General features: G+C 41.0%; 1 protein-coding gene across 1 annotated transcript; it reads left to right on the top strand.

Annotated features, from left to right (window-relative positions):
• Nucleotides 1–422: 422 nt before the first annotated feature.
• On the top strand, nt 423–20120 carry LOC113018078 (NACHT, LRR and PYD domains-containing protein 12-like). Its single transcript, XM_026161145.1, has 15 exons — nt 423–511; nt 596–697; nt 1052–1165; nt 1261–1374; nt 3278–3356; nt 3519–3720; nt 3868–5671; nt 10392–10565; nt 10839–11012; nt 11293–11466; nt 11743–11916; nt 12566–12739; nt 18325–18371; nt 18544–19077; nt 19749–20120. Exons 1-14 carry the CDS (start codon nt 423–425, stop codon nt 19071–19073), a joined length of 3951 nt encoding a protein of 1316 aa, XP_026016930.1. The 3' UTR covers nt 19074–19077; nt 19749–20120.
• Nucleotides 20121–21719: the final 1599 nt, after the last annotated feature.

Raw genomic sequence — 21719 nt, 5'->3', positions numbered from 1 at the left:
TTTGCCTTTTGCACCCTAACTGTGAAAGTAAAAACAACTATTTGTTATGTATCATCCACCCGGCTCATGCTCAGTTTTTAATCTGATTTAGTGGTGAGTTCAGAATAATCATACTAGGTGATGTTAACATCCATGTAGATGCTAGAAATGACAGCCTAAACACTGCAATTAAGTTATTATTGAAATCAATTGACTTCTGCCAAAATAAGTGCACCCACCAAATTTTAATTTAACTGTGAGTTTTACACCTGATGCCTTTCCTTAAACTAAATCCTAAGGTGAGTTTCCAAACATATCAAATGAGTACTACACAGTGGAGACACCTGATCCTGACAGTCGATGTACACATGAATGATTTGTATTTTCTCTGCAGGTGAAGGTAGAAAGTGTGTGTGAGCTGATGTGGATGTGAATTCAGCAGCATGGATCAGTGTGAGGACAGAGAGGAGGGAGTCCCTCCCTCTGAAACTACTCTGTGTGGGGAACATGAGAGTCAGACCAAAGCTCAGAGGTGAGATGACCATCTCTAACTGTACATGACTTTTCTCCATGTCACAGCTCAGCACTCACATCACTGCTCCATCATTATCCACAGGAACCAAACTAGACCTCCACCCATTCGTGTGTCCTTAGAGAGTGACTGGTCTCATGAACGTTTCATTGATTTTAAAGACCAGCAGGTGTCTGCTGCAGAGAGGTGAGCTATTAGTGACATGAACTCCTTGATGTCAATTTGGTGTCTGATTTGATGTTGTTTCCTGGCCTCTAAACTGCATCTCAAAGAAGGTCACTGAGTGAGGAATTCCTGTATTCTATAAAAAATGTCCAACATGTACTGCTGCTCATTGGACCATCAATAGTCCTGCACAGTGTAAATGACTGTGTTTACCTCTGGGTGGCGCTCTGTTTTTACCTTACCGTCACTAGTTTAGAGTTTCCTTCTGCTCATGGTCAGCCTGCAAATCAGTTTCTCTTTGGCATGATGAAGGTATTCTAAGTCTTCATCAGCTTCTGTGACTGCAAATGAAAAACACTTTTTCTTCACTTACAGGATCAATGGTAGACCTGAATCTGGACCTGGACCTGAACCTGAATCTGGACCGGCACACACTGTGTTGAATCATGTCATTAATAGATTTCAACAAAAACAGTCATCAAGAAAGATGTAACTTAAAGTCACTATTATAATGTCTAAAATTCTGTCAGCATTTTATGTTATGTGATGAGTCCTTGATTAAAGATTTGTGCTTTAATTATCAGGATTCTTCAGAAACTCAAAACTGAACCTGAACCCAGCCGTGTGTCTTTAGGAAGTGACCGGTCTAAAAGTGAACCCATTAATTTTAAACTCCAGCAGGAATCTGCTGCAGAGAGGTGAGCTGTTAGTAACATGAACTCTTTGACAACAGATTAAACTGCTTGATGTTGTTGGATATAAACTGCAGTGATAACATGTCATTCCCTCAATCCCAATTAAACTGTCTCTTAAAAACAAGCCTTTGGTTTCTAAGCTATTGAACTTCAGCAAACAGGAACTAATGCTCGTGCTTATGTTTTCTTCCATCAGTCATATTGTGCTGTATGTTGTAGGACGTTAGAGGAGGTAAGACTAACTTTGCTGCACAGATTTCACTTTTACTCATAAAACTCAGAGCATCCAAAATGACTCAAACACTGGTTATTATTTTAACTTCTACAAACTACAGTCACTCTACACTTTTCTCCAATTTTCTGAAAATCCATCAAATAAAAATCAAACTGTAATCAAATCAAATCACTTTTATTGTTACATCACATGTGCAGGTACACTGGTACAGTGTACATCATGTGAGTGAAATTCTTGTGTGCGAGCTTCACAAGCAACAGAGTTGTGCAAAAATACAATAACGTAAAACAAGCAAAATATAAGAATCGCTAAATCTGTGTGTGTGTGTGTATACATATTTTACAAATTAAATAGAGTAAACAATAAAATAAAATATATAAAAATATACAGAGTTGGTTGAGACATGTGCAAAATCTGCTAAAAAAAAAGGTAAAGTTTTCTCTCTTTGTTTGTGCCTTTTGAATATCAGTTCATCTTCTGCTCACTGAACTGTTGACAGAAAGAGAAATTTGAAGCTTTTTGTTCTAAATGTTTGGAGACTTCCAGCATCCATCTGTCCACACAGGCTGTGCTGTTTGACTTGCTGAGTTACGGTAGCTGGTGGCTGCTGCAGAGTCCACTGCAGATAAACAGCTTAAAGTTAGACAAACTTTTAAGGTGGGCAGGAAACTGAGAAAGCTCTAGAGTAAGATGGCCGACGTGTCAAACAGCTGTCAAGGGCAGCATGTGGTAGTAATGACGACCTGTGTAAAGCTGATTTGTGTATGTGAGCTTTGGATAAAAGCATTTGGGGGTTTTAATGTTGTGCATTCAGATCAGAGTCATGTTCAGTTGTTGACCCTTGTAGCTCTAAATGAGGCTAGCCAGCAGCTAATGTAGCTCATGCTCAGTGTTGTTGTTTGAGTCTGTAACTGTGCAGCTCTGCTTTTGCAGCCTGTGGGGTTTGTGGTACTTGAAGGGTTCAGTTATACTGATTGTGTTTGATTTTTGTGCCAGTTTTGATTTCTAGTTGGAGTTGTTAGCTGTAGTCATTTTGAGGCCTTCCTGCTACAACTGCAGCTCCCCATTATTCAGTGTGACACAGTTTCATACTGACCTTAGATGCAACACTGCTGCATCCTTTAGGCTCATTTACAATCAGCTGCAAATGTCTGATCAGGAGGAAATGAGGGTGTGGATAAGGCATTTACAAGCACTGGGAAGTTTTTCCAATCTTTATGAAGAAAGACTGAACTAGAGTTGGTTGAATTTCAGATGCTACATAATGTTCAGATTTCTATCAGACTACTGGTTGGGAGTTCTCCAACATGTAAGATGATACAGCTTAAAATGTGATCAGTGTTATCGGTGTTAAGGAATAAAGATTTTGGAGTTTTTTTCAATACTAAACAGAACATACTGTCATTAATCACGATATGAATGGTAGGACACTTGAATATGATTTGTATATTTGATTTTTTTGTTCATCATTTTATTATCTGAAAGGGAAACTCATACAAGTACAAATGCAAATAAGGCCCTGTGCAGAAATGACTATGCCCACATCTTTCACCCACAAATTCCAACAACCAACAGATGATCTAATTCATGTCAAGATGTGTGTGTTTTTTGTTTGTTTGTTTTATGGTGAAGGCTTTTTTTGTGGATTAAATCTTCATGGCTCCTCCACAGAGTGGACCAGGAGAGCTCAGAGGTTCCCAGTGGTCAGCCTGCCCAGCAGCATCAAGCACACCTGGACTCCATATTTATGGTCTGTACATGTACAACAACTACCTTTACATCTACTCTGTTCACAGTCATCTCCATGCTGCTCTTTGTAGACCAGTGGATTGCCAGTGTGTCCAACACAGATTTGATGTGTGGCTCCATGATTTCAGTCTGATTGGGTCATTCATAAAGTATTCTGTTCCAGCTGTTGGAGGACAACATCATCACTTTTGTGAAGAACGAGCTGCAGAAGATCCAGAAGGTTCTGAGTCCAGATTACCCAGAATGCTTAGAGAGTAAGAGGGAGGATGATGAGCAGAGGAGCAGCAGAGAGGCATTTGTGAAGATCACAGTGGACTTCCTGAGGAGAATGAAGCAGGAGGACCTGGCTGACCGTCTGCAGAGAAGTAAAATGATTTCTCTAAAGATTTAAGCTGCTGGTTATAACATTAACATTAACTAAAATTTCAAGAGATGAACCAACATGTATTTAAAAAGACCACATTCTGATATGGACTATGTAAAAGATGAACTGATATTCTTTCTTTATTCAGAAAGCCTTGCTGAAGTTTGTCATCGTAAACTTAAATCTGAGCTGAAGAAGAAGTTCCAGTGTGTGTTTGAGGGGATCGCTAAAGCAGGAAACCCAACCCTTCTGAATCAGATCTACACAGAGCTCTACATCACAGAGGGAGGGACTGCAGAGGTCAATGATGAACATGAGGTCAGACAGATTGAAAAAGCATCCAGGAAACCAGACAGACCAGAAACAACCATCAGACAGGAAGACATCTTTAAAGCCTCACTTGAAAAAGATGAACCAATCAGAACAGTGCTGACAAAGGGAGTGGCTGGCATTGGGAAAACAGTCTTAACACAGAAATACACCCTCGATTGGGCTGAAGACAAAGCCAACAAGGACATCCAGTTCATATTTCCATTAACTTTCAGAGAGCTGAATGCGCTGAAAGAGGAAACGTTCAGCTTGGTGGAACTTGTTCATCACTTCTTTACTGAAACCAAAGAAGCAGGAATCTGCAGATTTGAAGACTTCCAGATTGTGTTCATCTTTGATGGTCTGGATGAGTGTCGACTTCCTCTGGACTTCCACAAAACCAAGATCTTGACTGACCCTAGAAAGTCCAGCTCAGTGGATGTGCTGCTGATAAACCTCATCAGGGGGAAACTGCTTCCATCTGCTCACCTCTGGATAACCACACGACCTGCAGCAGCCAATCAGATCCCTCCACAGTGTGTTGACATTGTGACTGAGGTCAGAGGGTTCACTGACCCACAGAAGGAGGAGTACTTCAGGAAGAGATTCAGAGATGAGGAGCAGGCCAGCAGGATCATCTCCCACATCAAGACATCACGAAGCCTCCACATCATGTGTCACATCCCAGTCTTCTGCTGGATCACTGCTACAGTTCTGGAGGATGTGCTGAAAACCAGAGAGGAAGGACAGCTGCCCAAGACCCTGACTGATATGTACATCCACTTCCTGGTGGTTCAGGCCAAAGTGAAGAAGGTCAAGTATGATGGAGGGGCTGAGAGAGATTCACACTGGAGTCCAGAGAGCAGGAAGATGATTGAGTCTCTGGGGAAACTTGCTTTTGATCAGCTGCATAAAGTAAACCTGATCTTCTATGAATCTGACCTGACAGACTGTGGCATCGATATCAGAGCAACCTCAGTGTACTCAGGAATGTTCACACAGATCTTTAAAGAGGAGAAAGGACTGTACCAGGACAAGGTGTACTGCTTCATCCATCTGAGTGTTCAGGAGTTTCTGGCTGCTCTTCATGTCCATCTGACCTTCATCAACTCTGGCATCAATCTGCTGGAAGAACAACAAACAACCTCCAAGAAGTCTAATTTATTTGGAAAAAAAAGAAATTTTAAATCTTTCTACTGGAGTGCTGTGGACAAGGCCTTACAGAGCCAACATGGACAGCTGGACTTGTTCCTCCGCTTCCTCCTGGGTCTTTGTCTTAAGACCAATCAGACTCTCCTACGGGGCCTGTTGCCAAAGACAGGAAGTAACTCACGGACCAATCAGAAAACACTCCTGTACATCAAGAAGAAGCTCAGCGAGAACCTGAGTGCAGATAAGAGTATCAATCTGCTCCACTGTCTGAATGAACTGAATGATCGTTCTCTAGTGGAGGAGATCCAACAGTCCCTGAGTTCAGGACGTCTCTCCACAGATGAACTGTCTCCTGCTCAGTGGTCAGCTCTGGTCTTCATCTTACTGTCATCAGAAAAAGATCTGGATGTGTTTGACCTGAAGAAATACTCTGCTTCAGAGGAGGCTCTTCTGAGGCTGCTGCCAGTGGTCAAAGCCTCCAACAAAGCTCTGTGAGTCATGTGGTTTGCTTTTTTCCCCTTCATCCCTTAAATTCAACTTTAAAAGAAAAAAAAAATCATGTGCAACCTTAACCTTAAAAAAATGAAGTGAATGATTGTCAACAGTTGCAGACAAATTTTTGGTTTGTTTTTTTGTATATTTTTCACACTTAAATGTTTTGCGTCATTAAACGCATTGCAATATTAGACAAAAATTACTCAAGTAAATCCAAAATTCATTTTTTAAATTATGATGGCTTCTATTTCCTAATAAAATATATCAAAACTTTGTTGGCCCTGTATGCAAAAAGTAATCCAACATGCACTCTTGAAAACTGGCAATGGTGCTTTCACATTACTGTGGAGGAATTTTGAATTAATCTTCTTTGGAGAGTTTTTTTTATTTTATTTAGCCATCAATTGTTTAAGGACACATCCAAAGAGAAAGTGAGGTAAGTGACAGAAGTGATGGAAAGTTAAGTGATAGAAAAGAAAATGCTGTAGGTTACATCAGATACCAGAGAGTTCGCGGGAAACAAAACAGAATTTTAGCTCAGAATTAAACACTCAAAGATTACATCAACTGATGCTTCACAGATAGTTATGAAGAAGGGTGATTGATGAAGAATTCCGTCAAGTCTCTAACTGAGAATGGAGAAAATGAAAAACAAATAAAAGAGACTGTCATAGATATCCAAACTGGTGGCTGGAGACCATGTCCTATTGCAGCAAACTACTGTAATTTCAAACAGGAACAGGTGAAGAGTCACAGGGAGCAGAAGGAACAGATTTCAGCATGAGGTGGTGCAGCGGGCTCAAGGGCCAGTACCAAGCAGTGTTGGGTAAGTTACTTTAAATTAGTAACTTAGTTACATTACTAGTTACTTATATCAGAATCAGAATACTTTATTCATCCCGAGGGAAATTAGGGTTACAGCAGGCAGCACGCTAATGGCACATGTGCACTTACAAAGGAACCTTCTGACCAACTTTACACAAACATCACATTGTTGAGACTTGTCAGAAAGGTAGGCTGATAGGAAAAAAACAAAACTCCACTCAGACTGAGCTCCTAGTGGGAGAACAGTTTGATAACAGAAAAAACACCTCAGCACAAAAGCACATGACTATCAATACACCATAGAAACACAAGACAAGAAACAGGGGCGGGTAAAGGGTAAGAGAGAGCCGGTGTAGACAGCGCATCCGGTCCTGCAGCATATCTGCGCTGGTCCAGTTGACTGCTACGAAGGCGTTGGAAAGGGAGGGGGGATGAGTGAGTGCTTATCAGTTTAAGTGAGTGTGTGTGCGTGTCCATAGTTTAGCTGAGACAGTGTCCGTCGGCCTATCAGGCTAAGTAAACAGTCCTCCAGCCAATCCAGGTGTCCTTGCATGGGACGGGAAGAATAGCTGTAACACAGTCGTTATCAGGGAGTGATTGTTCGGCTCCAGCCTTGGGCCTGCAGCTGGCGCCGTTATGGGGGTCAGCAATCTCAATGTTGATTTGTAAATTTCCATGCGAGCAGCCCAGGAGAATTTTCAGGCTGCCCTAACACTCCGACACTAGCCTCTCGATCTCCCGTTGGAGAGTCGCGAGCCTCCCCATGATGGTATCAAACTTCTGTTCCATGGTGTTGTCATTCTTTTGATTCTGAGACCTCACAGCTGCAGTGATCCGTTCCGTGATGTCGTCCAACTGTCGCTCAAGGGTCTCATTTTGAGCAGGCCTCTCTCTGATGTATCCCCCCATACGCTCAATGTCAAATATAGAAGTAACTCAGTTCCTTCAAGTTACTCGTTACTTTCAGAGTAACTAGTTACTAGGGAAAGTAACTTTGATTTTACTCAGAATTCTCTTGTTAATGTGTTGCTTCCGTAACTGGATATCCAGCAAGAGTGCCAGTCTTCTAACTTGCTTACTTGCCACAAGTGCACTGTGCCACCTACCAATAGAAAGGAAAAAATAATGTGCATATTTCCACGAGAGAAATCCCACGCCTGATTCTATCCTAGCCTGCTTTTTACATCCAACACAAAAACTGCAGTCGTGATGCTTTCGATTGTACTCAGAACTCGGAAATTCTGCCTTCTGAATAGGAAGATGTAGGTAACAGACGACTGCAGATGAGCTGCATACAGGGCTGGACTGGGACAAAAAAATCGTCGCGGGCATTTTGACTAGAGACCAGCCCACCATTATAGGAAAAATCATAAAGCCTTTGAATGAAAATAAACACTGTTGTGACAGTGATGTACACTGTTCTGATGGTATATATGTATCAATCTATCAATTGTTTGTTGCAAGACTCAGATAATTATTATTTTAAAAGCTAGACATTTTAAATGAGAATAATGAAGAAAAGTATTTTCTTGTGTCCCCCTTTCCCTGTTAATGCCCTACCTGCGCCTTGGCAAAACTTTGCTAGACCCGCCCCTGCACAGTTACCAGTTGTCAGCTACTTAGAAAAGGATCCTGGTGTTATTTGTCTCTCAGAAACAGTTCATAACTTCCCTTCAACTCATTCATGTTAAATGGTAAACGGCCTGCATTTGTATAGCGCTTTTCTAGTCCCTAAGGACCCCAAAGCACTTCACACTACATTCAGTAATTCACCCATTCACACACACATTCACACACTGGCGATGGTAAACTACATTATAGCCACAGCTGCCCTGGGGCGCACTGACAGAGGCGAGGCTGCCGGACACTGGCGCCACCGGGCCCTCTGGCCACCACCAACTAAAAGGCAAACCTGTTTCTCCATCACAGCTCTGATGATTCAGTAAGGACATCTCCTGGTTTCATCTTCATGTTTCCCTCTCACCAGATAACCAAACCGATATCATGACCAGCAGCTTTACAGCTGTGGCTCCAGCAAACATCAGCTGATACTAGAAATTAATATTAAATAAATTCTAACAACAGCTGATCAAGCTTAAAAGTGCTGCTGTTGTTTAGCGCGACATCCGCTGGTTTCCTCTTTCTGGCACAAAGTGGGCGATTAAACAAACAAGAGAGAAAAGCCGATCAGCTGATCATTGATCAGTTTCATGATTGAAGTAGAAACAGGAGACGGAGGCTGAGAGGATGAGAGAAGAAGAGGCAGCTGTGCAGCGTAAACACAGAATAACTCCAGCTTTGTGTCTTTGTCATTGTAGCTGAATTACGGGACAAACTGTTCCTTTTCACCTCAATACGAAATGCGTAATATTTTCTCTGAATACGAGACGATTCCGTTTTTTATGGGACAGTTGGCAACTCTAATAATTAACCTTATGAACAAAATAAAGTTCAACATCAGTAACATAGCACCACCCAGCTGTATAGAAACTCCGTCATGCTAGCTAGCACGCAGTACGAAAAAGTCAGCATAACGAAAATAAACTCCAACTAAACTTGGTTCATATCTGACCCAGATGGACTGCAGGTTATAACTTCTTATAAGTGTCAGTTCACCTGACACTCGGACGGGCAGCCGCTTCGGGTCTCTCCTCTTACCTCCCTTTTCCTTCATTCACCTGCTGGCCTCCACCACTTGCTAATGTTATTGAATCTGTGGAAGCTCCACGATAGCCACCACACGAAGTAACGAATAACGAGCCTATCTAAATCCCAGTAATGAGTAACTGTGCTCGTTACCTCAATAATAACGTAGTTACTGTAACGCGTTACTTAATAGCGTGTTAGTCCCAACACTGGTACCAGGGAAGCTTAGGTCCAGGTGGAGGTAATCAGACTAATGAAATTTCCGCTTTTAGTGATGCCGGCAATTGGGCTGTGGAATATGGAGAGTGGGTTCAGTGGAAAACTGATCAGTCATGGAAAACGTCAGCTGGAAATATTGTGTGGAAGTTAAATAAACTGAAACGAAAGAGTCACCTGATCATTGTTTGAGGGCCAAGTCATTCACAGACAAACACACACAAGCCACTGTTCTATCGAAATTTTAAATGAATGTTCTCATATGTGGATATATGATATATGATATGATATATATGCCCTTGTAGAGCAAAATCAGGTAAAAAGATAATTCTTTGTTCTTACATTCATCAGGTCCCAATCAGCCCAAATAGCAAATAGAAATTAAAAATGCATGGCATCAAAGAGTTTGGGTCTTAGGAGGTTAACCAGCTTAAAAAACTACCACTGATGTAGATTGCCTAGTAGGAAGACAAATATCATTCCAAAGCTTTGAGGCCACAATCGAGACTGTTTGGTCTCTTCTAAGATTCAGCCATGATTTAGGAACTGAGAGCAACAGCTGCTCAGCTGACCAGAGTAAACGAGGGGGGACATAGTGCTTCAGCAGATCGGACAAATATACAGACTCCAGACCAATTAAGGATTTAAAAAACAGTAAAAGGATTTTAAAATAGATTCTAAATTCAGTTGGAAGCCAGTCTAAGGAGGCCAGAACAAGACAAATGTATACAAATGTATGCTAACGGTTTCAGATTTTCATTTGCTTAAAATTTTGAAAACCATGTATCATTTTCGTACCGCTTCACAATTATGTGCAACTTTGTGTTGGTCTATAACAGAAAATCTTGATAAAAAAGATATAAGTTTGTTGTTGTAATTTGAGAGCGTTACATTGGTTTCATCTGAGCAATTTTTCTATTTGTTCCCGACTTAACTATGAATTGTACTGCATAATAGATTTTGTTTTTGTTATTTAAGTTAAACATTAAAATTGTTTGAAGTTGTTTTTTTTAACTGTTTGTTTTCCAGGTTTAGTGAATGTTTCCTCTCAGAGAGAAGCTGTGAAGCTCTGTCCTCAGTCCTCAGCTCCCAGTCGTCTAGTTTGAGAGAGCTGGATGCAAGCAACAACAACCTGCAGGATTCGGGGGTGAAGCTTCTGTCTGTTGGACTACAGAGTCCACACTGTACACTGGAAACTCTGAGGTCAGATAAAAGGATAGTTATTTTTCATCAAATTATAATGAAACAATTAAAACTCAGCTAATAAAGGTCAAATTAATCTATTTGGTTTTGTAATTCAGTAATTTGTATTATTTCTCTTTCAAGTAAATTGCCAAATTTCTAATGTGTAAAATTAGATGATCGCAATTCTTGCTGCCTCTGAAATGACAATGAATATGGCTAAATGTACTAATTTTTTCCCTGAACTATTGGTACATCTTGCATCCAGTCTTTTTGTTTTCTTTATTTTTCAAGACTGGGTGGCTGTTCCCTCTCAGAGAAAAGCTGTGAATATCTGTCCTCGGTTCTTAGCTCTCCGTTCTCTAGCATGAGAGTGCTGGACCTGAATAACAACAACCTCCAGGATTCAGGAGTGAAGCTTCTGTTAGCTGCATTGCTAAATCCAAGTTGTATGCTGCAAACTCTGAGGTCAGATCAAATAATTTTTTTATTTTTCATCAAATTATATAATTTGCTGTTTTATAAAAAGCACAGCAAATAATGGTCACCATCAGCAATCCGTTGGTGTAGTTTTGTATTTTTCACAAGTTCTAAATACTAAATTAACACATTTCTGTGTTTAAAATAAAGAAGTAATAATTCAAGCCTGTCCTGAAATAATAGTAACTATTATCAAATCTAATAAGTCATCATTGCACCATCAATACACTTTAATTTCATTGTTTTTGTTTTTGTGTTCCTTTTTTAGACTGAGTGCCTGTAACCTCTCAGAGAGAAGCTGTGAAGCTCTGTCCTCAGTCCTCAGCTCCCAGTCATCTAGTTTGAGAGAGCTGGATGCAAACAACAACAACCTGCAGGATTCAGGAGTGATGCTTCTTTCTGTTGGACTGCAGAGTCCACATTGTGCACTGGAAACTTTGAGGTCAAATCAAGGACTGTTTATTTTTTATCAAATGAAATTATTATTATTATTTTTTTTAAAAATCATAGTTACTAATGATCGGTTTCATCATTTGTATTTTAGTATTTGTCTTTATTTATTAATCACTTTAAATTGCCACAGTTATGATGTGTTTGAAATAAAGGAATAACAATTCCAGCTAGATATGAAAGATTATTATTATTATAAAACTCCCAACTCCTTAGTACTCTATCAATTCATTTTAACCCATTTTGGTCTTTTGCTCTTTATTTCTAGACTGATTGGCTGTAACCTCACAAAGAAAAGCTGTGAAAGTCTGTCTTCAATTCTTAGCTCCCAGCCCTGCAGTCTAAGAGTGCTGGATCTGAGTGATAACAACCTACATGACTCAGGAGTGAATGTTCTGTCTGCTGGAGTGAAAAGTCCATACTGTAAACTAGAAACTCTCAGGTCAGGATTAAATCACTTCCACTCAGTATTGCATTACCAAATGAATTACTAACGCTTATAGAATTGTCAGATATTTTAGTTTCCCTTTGTTAGAGTCTAATAAGACTCTGAACTGTCTGTAAAGCTTCACCAAGCCAAACAAAAACAGCAGTGTGCTCCAGCAGATGTGACTTTTTTTTTTGTTGCAAGCTGCCACGTGTCAAGACATTCTATGAGCATTATGGATCCTTTAAAATGGTTAATGGCCTGCATTTGTATAGCACTTTTCTAGTCCCTAAGGACCCCAAAGCGCTTTACACTACATTCAGTCATTCACCCATTCACACACACATTCACACACTGGTGATGGCAAGCTACGTTGTAGCCACAGCCACCCTGGGGCGCACTGGCAGAGGCGAGGCTGCCGGACACTGGCACCACCGGGCCCTCTGACCACCACCAGTAGGCAAACATGGGGTTAGTATCTTGCCCAAGGATACTTGGCATGCAGCCAGGAGGCAGCCTGGGATCAAACCACCGACCTTCTGATTAGTGGCTGACCTGCTCTGCCACCTGAGCTACAGCCACCACCATTTAGTTTTAGTCTTCATCTTTCACATCCTTCCCTCCTATGAAGTGTTCAAAGATAGATTGTTTTGTGTGTCTGCAGTCTGTCAGGCTGCCTGATCACAGAGGAAGGCTGTACTTCTCTGGCCACAGCTCTGAGCTCCAACCCCTCCTATCTGAGAGAGCTGGACCTGAGCTTCAATCATCCAGGAAACTCGGAAATGAAGCTCTTTTCGGCTGGACGGAAGGCTCCACGCTGGAGACTGGACACTCTGAGGTATTGAGAGAATGTCTGATAGAGGTGGAAGAGCTGGAAACATTTCCTGTGTCCTTCACTCTTTGTTTGTTTTCATATGGATGTGACATGAATAATAACACTGAAGAAAAAATTTCAGGAACAGAAACACTAATCTATCTGAATGATTAAGATATTAATGTAGGGGAGTTTACAAGGAGACATTTTTCACCAACAATAACTGTCTTTTGCTCTTCACATATTCACAATTTGCAGAGATATCTGCATGTTTATACTAGTTCAGTCATTTTTAAGAAAAATCGTCTTCTGTTCGACCTGATTCAAATTAGATTAATCTCCCTACAGAAGCATTTCTCTGACGAGGTCAGCCTAGCTTCGTAAAATGACTGGAAGCAGGGGAAGTTGTTTACCTAGCTTGACCAAAAGTTGAAAAATGAATCATTTGTAAAGTGTTAATAAAGCTAACTCTAGTTGAACCTAAAAAGAACAGGATAATGATAAGTGTTATTGTAAATTTAATTAAGATAATTAACTTGTTTGATGACCTTATGCAGTTTTATGAAACACAGAGTGAGTGAGATAAAGAGTGATGGTGGAGATGGACTACATACACAGGAGCCTGATTGTAAAATGCTCTGAATTAAATGCTGAGGATTTAAAAATTAATGCCAGGTGAGGAAGTGATGAAAAGAAGCCTTAAATAGCCAAAAGGAAAAACTACAAAATCGGGAAACACAAGGTGGGAATAATTCAATTCAATTTTATTTATATAGCGCCAAATCACAACAACAGTCACCTCAAGGTGCTTTGTATTGTAAGGTAGACACTACAATAATACAAAATACAAAACCCCAACAATCATATGACAAAGTGCTATGAGCAGCACTTTGGCGACAGTGGGAAAGAAAAACTCCCTTTTAACAGGAAGAAACCTCCGGCAGAGCCAGGCTCACGGAGGGGCGGGGCCATCTGCTGCGACCGGTTGGGGTGAGAGAAGGAAAACAGGATAAAGAGATGCTGTGGAAGAGAGACGGAGGTTAATAACAGATATGATTCAATGCAGAGAGGTCTATTAATACATAGTGAGTGAGAAAGGTGACTGGAAAGGAAAAACTCAATGCATCATGGGAATCCCCGGCAGCCTACATCTATTGCAGCATAACTAAGGGAGAATTCAGGGTCACCTGGTCCAGCCCTAACTATATGCTTTAGCAAAAAGGAAAGTTTTAAGCATAATCTTAAAAGTAGAGATAGTGTCTGTCTCCCAAATCCAAACTGGAAGCTGGTTCCACAGAAGAGGGGCCTGAAAAATGAAGGCCCTCCCTCCCATTCTACTTTTAAATACTCTAGGAACAACAAGTAGGCCTGCAGAGCGAGAGCGAAGTGCTCTAATAGGGTGATATGGTACTACAAGGACATTAAGATAAGATGGGGCCTGATTATTTAAGACCTTGTATGTGAGGAGCAGGATTTTGAATTCAGTTCTGGATTTAACAGGAAGCCAATGAAGGGAAGCCAAAACAGGAGAAATATGCTCTCTCTTTCTAGTCCCTGTCAGGACTCTTGCTGCAGCATTTTGGATTAGCTGAAGGATTTTCAGGGAGTTTTTTGGACGTCCTGATAATAATGAATTACAGTCGTCCAGCCTGGAAGTAATAAATGCATGAACTAGTTTTTCAGCGTCACTCTGAGACAGGATAATTCTAACTTTAGAGATGTTGCGCAAATGGAAGAAAGCAGTCTTACATATTTGTTTAATATGTGCGTTGAAGGACATGTCCTGGTCAAAATAACTCCAAGGTTCCTCACCGCGTTACTGGAGGCCAAGGGTAATGCCATCCAGGGTAAGAATCTGGTTAGATACCATATTTCTAAGATTTTCAGGGCCGAGTACAATAACCTCAGTTTTATCTGAATTAAGAAGCAGAAAGTTAGCGGCCATCCAGGTCTCTATGTCTTTAAGACATTCCTGCAGTTTAACTAATTAACCATGTGCACGAGAAAATGCTAACTTCCTGCTTTGAGACCGGATGTGGGGTTGTACATTTCCGGTAGCTTTACTTTGCGGTCAATCGCTACTCCGAAGATATACTCCAAAATCATGTCCAAAACTCGAAAACGGAAAGATCGCGTTAAGTTACAAAGAGGAGAAGGTGGGAACACTCACCACTGTTGTGTCATAAAAAAAAATCTAATGATCAATTTTGAGTTTAAAGAGTTTAGATCGATCAGTTGTTTACATCACTCAACACAAGCAGAACTGCATTACTGCAGCAGAAGACACATCATCCACATTCAGAAGCACATCTCTGTATAGTGACTGGTCTTATGATTTAAACAGGCAAATGTTCAGCATTCAAACTACAGGTGAAGAATAGTCAAACCAGATGTTTCCCCCGTTATGTCGAGATCAGCTAGTCAAGTACACACCTACACAGCATGTTAACAAACCGTGAAAAAAGCCACACAAAAAATGAATGATTGCTGATAATGGTTTCTATACATTAGTATGTATGAAGGGTATGTTGTGACTTACCTTAAAAATTACAGCGGTCCTTCGCTATAACGCGGTTCACCTTTCACCTCGCTGTTTCACAGAATTTTTAGTGCAAGTTTGCATGCTTTTTTTTACGTCACATTGTGTCCTGCGTCCTGATCGCTGCAGACGATCTCCTCTGTGACGTCTCTCCTGTACAGTACAGAATCGCTGCATCGATCGCTAGTAGTGTGACTCTGAAGTGCAGTACTGTATATCCACGATGTCCACGAAATGTTTTGCACCGTCAAAAAATAAAATTGGCTACTTGATTTCACCTATCGCTGGTTATTGTTAGAACATAACACCCGCGATAAACGAGGGACAGCTGAGAAATATAACATTTGAATCCATTTTCTCTTTTGCCCTGAGGCGCAGGGAAAAATATCACAAGTCGATGAACATCATTTACAGATATATTGGGTAAATGCCCAAAACATCTATAGAAATGTAAATCGCCGCTTGATTCATTCACTTGCTTAACTTGTTTTGGACCGTAAACCAGTCGCGAATAGGACACCGGAAACAAAGCTCCCCACAGGAGTTTCCGCACCGGAAGTAGCATATGCTAACGTGCACATAGTCAATTGGTGTGTGTTATCTGGCTTCATAGATAGATAAAGCTGGGTGTCATCTGCATAGCAGTGAAAATTTATGCAATGTCTTCTAATGATGCTGCCTAAGGGAAGCATGTATAATGTAAACAGAATTGGTCCTAGCACTGAACCCTGTGGAACTCCATAAATAACCTCAGTGTGTGAAGAGGACTCTCCATTTACATGTACAAATTGGAGTCTATTAGATAGATCTGATACATTACGGTACCTGTAATGCCTACAGCATTTTCTAATCGCTCTAATAGGATATTATGGTCAACAGTATCGAATGCTGTGCTAAGGTTTAGCAGGACAAGCACAGAGATGAGTCCACTGTCAGAGGCCATAAGAAAATCATTTGTAACCTTCACTAAAGCTGTTTCTGTGCTGTGATGAGCTCTGAATCCTGACTGAAACTCTTCAAATAAACCATTCCTCTGCAGATGATCTGTTAGCTGTTTGACAACTACTCTTTCAAGGATTTTTGATATGAAAGGAAAGTTGGAGATTGGCCTATAATTAGCTAAGACAGCTGAGACTAGGGATGGCTTTTTAAGTAAAGGTTTAACTACAGCCGATTATTAGAGATTGCGCGTATATAAAACATGTCCCCGGCTCCGAACCATAGTACAGGGACCTCTGGGTAATATATAGGGTTCCGTGTCAGGGTCGTAGCCATAAATAATAAAACTAGCTTTACTGTGTTGTCTAGAGAGAGGCGTCGAAAGGCTGCTCCAGTGGAACTTGTTGTTTCGGAGGAAAACACGAACACGGTGTACAGTCGAGTCTTAATAGCTTACTTACGACTGGGCTCGTCAGGCACTCTTTTTGGCTGCAGTGGTTATTATTATTTTTACATGCTTCATACATTCTATGCTATGCTATGTAGTGTTAATTATAATTTTTGAATAATAATTAAAAAAAATATTTCATCACATCATTATGTGGGCTGCAAGTAGAGGTGACATGGACGTTGTTTGGGTTTCCACTAGAGCAGGGCGATATGACCAAAAATATTTATCACGATATACATTTGAAAATTTGCAATAACGATATAACTGACGATATAATTGATGCTAGACAAAATACTTTACAACTCCACAACTTTATTAGTGCAACAAAACCCCATCAATGTATTTTCACTTAAACAAGCGGCTGTTTTTTATGTGCTTTAAAGTTATATAAAAAAATAACAGTGCAAATGAAAATTCCTTGCTGACAGTTTAACTACAAGGCATTTCCAGTGGAAATTGGCCGACATATCCTGAGCATAACCATGTATAATATCCACAAAACTTAAAAAGAGGTTACACACACACAATACAGTAATATTATGTTGAAGCACAGTACGTATCACTCCGCAAGGCTCCTGCCTACGATTGCTGTAATGCTCTGACAATCCATCAAGCGGTGCGAGTTCGTAGCTTAGCAAAGTCGCACTAAAATATTTGACAGATTTTCGAGCGCCATGTATGACATAAAATCGTTTCGAGGTCAGTAAACACAACCAGAATTCATACATAAGGCACACGGGATTATAAAGGGCTCTGTCGATTTTCAGAAAAATCAAGGGATTGATTTTAAGTGTGCCATATTTTCCTAAAAACACGGTAATAACAACGGCCCGCTAGTGTAACATATGTGTTAAATACTTGTGAATTTCACCCAAAACACATTTTTTTTGGATTAAATATGTCATTTTTGCATCTCGGTCTTCTACCTGTGTGATCTGAGTCTGTGTGCGTTCGAGTGTGTGCGCGCTGCGTGGTGACGTAGGCGCGTGCATTTGTGCCCCGGTCACAGCTCCTTTCAGCATGGCCGGGGGAGAGGTGTACTGGCAGGCGCGTGACACACACAGATCAGACACATATTTCTGTGTTGCAGATGTGCAGTAAAGAGCCAAAGACCCAGTACTGTCTCCTGCCTCTTACTTTCACGCCAGAACACAACGCAGCAACAACAGGTGTAACACTTGAACGGGTTACACTAGCATGCTCCACCAAAAATAGTGCTTTGTTGTGTATCTGACGGACAAAAGCCAAACCAGTTCCACACCACTGAAGTTGCAGCATTTTTACAAACCAATTCTGGTTCATCTGTTTCATTCAATGATCCGCTTTCGCTCTCCTAATTCTCTGTCGCCGCCATGCTTTTTCCGAAATGTGCGTATGAAAACAAAGGCACTGCACATGCGCGTTTTACCCATATTCTGTCGCGATATTTCATTTTCTTATCGTTGCCCAACGTTATACCGCTATTACCGTGAATGGTATGATATGGCCCTGCCCTAGTTTCCACTGGCGTGGAATTACCAAAATTAGAGAGGGCATAGCCTAACATATGAAACAGGAAAAGACCACAGTGTTGAACTGCTCCTTTATCAGTGTCTAACAGTGTGTGTATGACAGCCATGTAATGTCCATGTGTTCATGCTGAAAGAGACTGTGCTGGTCTGATCCCCCTCCTCCTTTCAGGGTGGAGCCTGCTGGAGTCCGATGGTTGAGACCTGGTCTGAGGAAGTGTAAGTGTGTTTTTAATGTGATTCATGAAAACAAAGCAGCACACATTCAACCATCTTCAAACTGTCACATCACTCATTCACATCTCTGGTGTCAGGAGTCATCAAAGTGTCAATCAATGAACAGATGATGGATCAATAACTGCAGCTGGATTGTGTTTGTTCTCTCCATCAGATTTCTGTCAACTCACAATCGACACAAACACAGTACACACAAACCTCAAACTGTCTGACAACAACAGGAAGGTGACACATGCTGAGGAGGTTCAGTCATATCCTGATCATCCAGACAGATTTGATGTTTATGAACAGCTGCTGTGTAGAGATGGTCTGACTGGTCGCTCTTACTGGGAGGTCGAGTGGACAGGAGACGTTGAGATATCAGTGAGTTCCAGAAAAATCAGAAGGAAAGGAGACAGTACTGACTGTTTGTTTGGATGGAATGATCAGTCCTGGAGTCTCATCTGCTCTGATGATCGTCCTCGTTCTGTCAGGCAAAATAAGACAGAAAAATCCATCACCTCCTCGTCCTACGCTGTCTCTAACAGAGTAGCGGTGTATGTGGACTGTCCTGCTGGCACTCTGTCCTTCTACAGAGTCTCCTCTGACACTCTGATCCACCTCCACACCTTCAACACCACATTCACTGAAACTCTCTATCCTGGGTTTTGGTTCAGATCTCCTGGTTCGTCAGTGTGTCTGTGATGAGGTGAGTGTAAAGAAAGTCCTCCTGTTGGAGAAACACTCTGACTGTTTAGTAGAAAAGAGCGTGTGCAAACAGCGTGTAACTATTGCAGTGTTTAAAGTGTGTTAGATGGAGGAGTTTTAGAGGGTGATGGCCGTAGGCAAGAATGATTTCCTGTGTCGTTCAGTGGTGCTGGAGTGGGTGGGAGGTATTATCCCACATTGTCTTTATCTTGGACAACATCCTCCTCTCAGACACCACCCTAAGGGAGTCCAGCGCGATCCCCACAACATTATTGGCCTCAATCTGCTGCCCCAGCATGCAACAGCATAGAGGATAGTACTGGCCACAACAGAGATAAAACAAGATAAGCGTTTGAGCAGTTATGATATCAGGGACAATCTAGACATGTGTGACAATACTGAACATGTCACACGACACACCTTAGATGTCATGTGATCCACTCTCAGTGCAGACTGAGAGTGGATCATTCATGACTTCAACATGTTGAAATGAGCGTTGAAGAAACATTCAGTGAAGTAAAGTTTCCTTCACAGGATTCATGTGAGCACCAGATGAACTTTACAAAAGAATCAGTGGATTTATCTTCTGTTTGAGAACAACTTTTAGCACTTAGAGCCATCTTAAGTCAATTTTTTCCACTTCTCACTCACTAACTTCTCATATGATTTCAGATCCCTGCTGTCCCCCACCTGCCCTGTAGGTGGCCTCAATGTGTTCCCACTGTCAAGAAAACAAAGAAAAAACAACAACAACAAACAGAATGAAATGAATGAAATCACTTCAATCTGATGTTTAATGAAAACAGTTCAAAGTCAGCAGATCAAATGTTCAAACCGGAAATTTCTCTGATTGTTGAAAAGTTATTTTTTGATTTTTGATGCTAGCAACATGTTTCAGATATTTGGCTCAGGGCTAACAAAAGGCTGCATCCTCATTGGCCAACCTGCCCATGAACCCTTACTATAACCCAGACACTACCATATGCATGTTTGGATATTAACCCACATAGCAGACAGGTCTGGCCTGGATCTGGTGTCAAGCCAGCACTGCTGGCTGACTTCTGGCATGATAAGTGATATGTCATCCAGATATGGGCCAGGCCTGGTGTAGATAAACCGTTTATGTGATGGCATGTCACATCTGGCCCGATTGTGGTTTGGTTTATGTTGCCCAGCTTCATAGAAAACAGGTCTGGCCCAAATCCGGCATCAAGCTGGCACTTCTGACTGTCTGGTGTCCTGGCAGGGTGTATGTCAACCAGATGTGGGCCAGGTCTGGCTATGATGGCACTAGTTATGTTCCTAATTTCCTATTTTAGTTAGAAGACCCAAATGCCATGTTGCAATACTACTTTGCTTTTTTGAGAAGATATTTATTACCAGATATAAACCAGAGTGAATCCTCTCACTGCTCGTGGTGTATCGTTGGTGTTTTGTGTATTTGAGATTGACAGAGATTGGAAATTTAATGAACTGCTTCTTCATCCATGCAGTCTGGCATAAAAGGTAGATTTCCATCTCTACAGGAACATTTTGACATGATCACTCCCAACAAAACTGTCAGTGATGTTACTACTTATGTTTTATATTTGCAATGCAATGTACTGTAATAAGAAGGGATGATGAATAAGGAAATGTGTTTGGTGATAATCTATGACATATGTATTAAATTTTACCTGGAGTGCAGTTTGTTACCTGCAGTTAAATGGCAGCACTTACAGCCTCTAGTATTTTTGAGTGTGATGCTTTAAACTTGGTACAGCTATGTTTTTAGGCCCTTTCTTCTATCATTCCTTGCCGGACCTCTTAAGTTCCACCAGGTTAATTGAGAGCATTAGTGCACAGCCACTGAATCTCAGTGAGATTTTACCTGGATAAATAAATGATTAATGATATATATATATATAGAGAGATTTTTTTTTTAAAAAGGACATTCACAGATTGGTCTCAAAATCACTCCCTTGATATCTTTTGCAAGTCATTCAGTTCCCTTTTGACAAACCGTAGACAGGCTATCATGTGTCTTTTCCTGAGGTGTGGCTTCCATCTGACCACTCTACCATACAGGCCTTGTTGGTGGAGAGCTTCAGAAATAGTTGTCCTTCTGGAAATCTCTTTTCTCTCCATAGAGCAAGGCTGGAGCTCTGTCAGGGTGACCATTGGATTCTTGGTCACCTACATTCAGCTCATCTTCTACCATTGCTCACATTGGTTTGGCAGCCAGCTCTAGGAAGAATCCTTCCAGACTTCTTCTATTCACAGATGATGGCAACTGCTGTACTCTCTGGGTCTTTCAGTGCTGCAGAAATTTCTTTACTCTTCCCCAGATTTTTTTCCTAGATACAGTTCTGTCTCAGCAGTCTACATAATTAATACTGTAATTCCTTGGACTTCATGGCATGGTTTGTGCTCTGGCATGCACCGTCAACTATATGATCTTATCAAATCCTAAGTTATGAAAAACCATCACCAATCAAATGAATTTTCCACAGGTGGACTCTTATCAAGTTGGGAAAGATCTGAGAAATGATCAATAGATGCACCAAAACAGGATGCATGTGAGCTCAGTTTTTAGTGCCACAGCAAAGGCTTTACATACTCGCCTGTGAACAATTAAATGAATCCATTTTGTAATAAGGCTGT

The sequence above is a fragment of the Astatotilapia calliptera genome, unplaced genomic scaffold (genome assembly GCF_900246225.1).
Source record: "Astatotilapia calliptera unplaced genomic scaffold, fAstCal1.2 U_scaffold_4, whole genome shotgun sequence".
In the NCBI taxonomy this organism is placed as follows: domain Eukaryota; kingdom Metazoa; phylum Chordata; class Actinopteri; order Cichliformes; family Cichlidae; genus Astatotilapia; species Astatotilapia calliptera.
The sequence above is the reverse complement of the archived record's forward strand: the minus strand, read 5'-3'. Positions and strand labels throughout refer to the sequence as shown.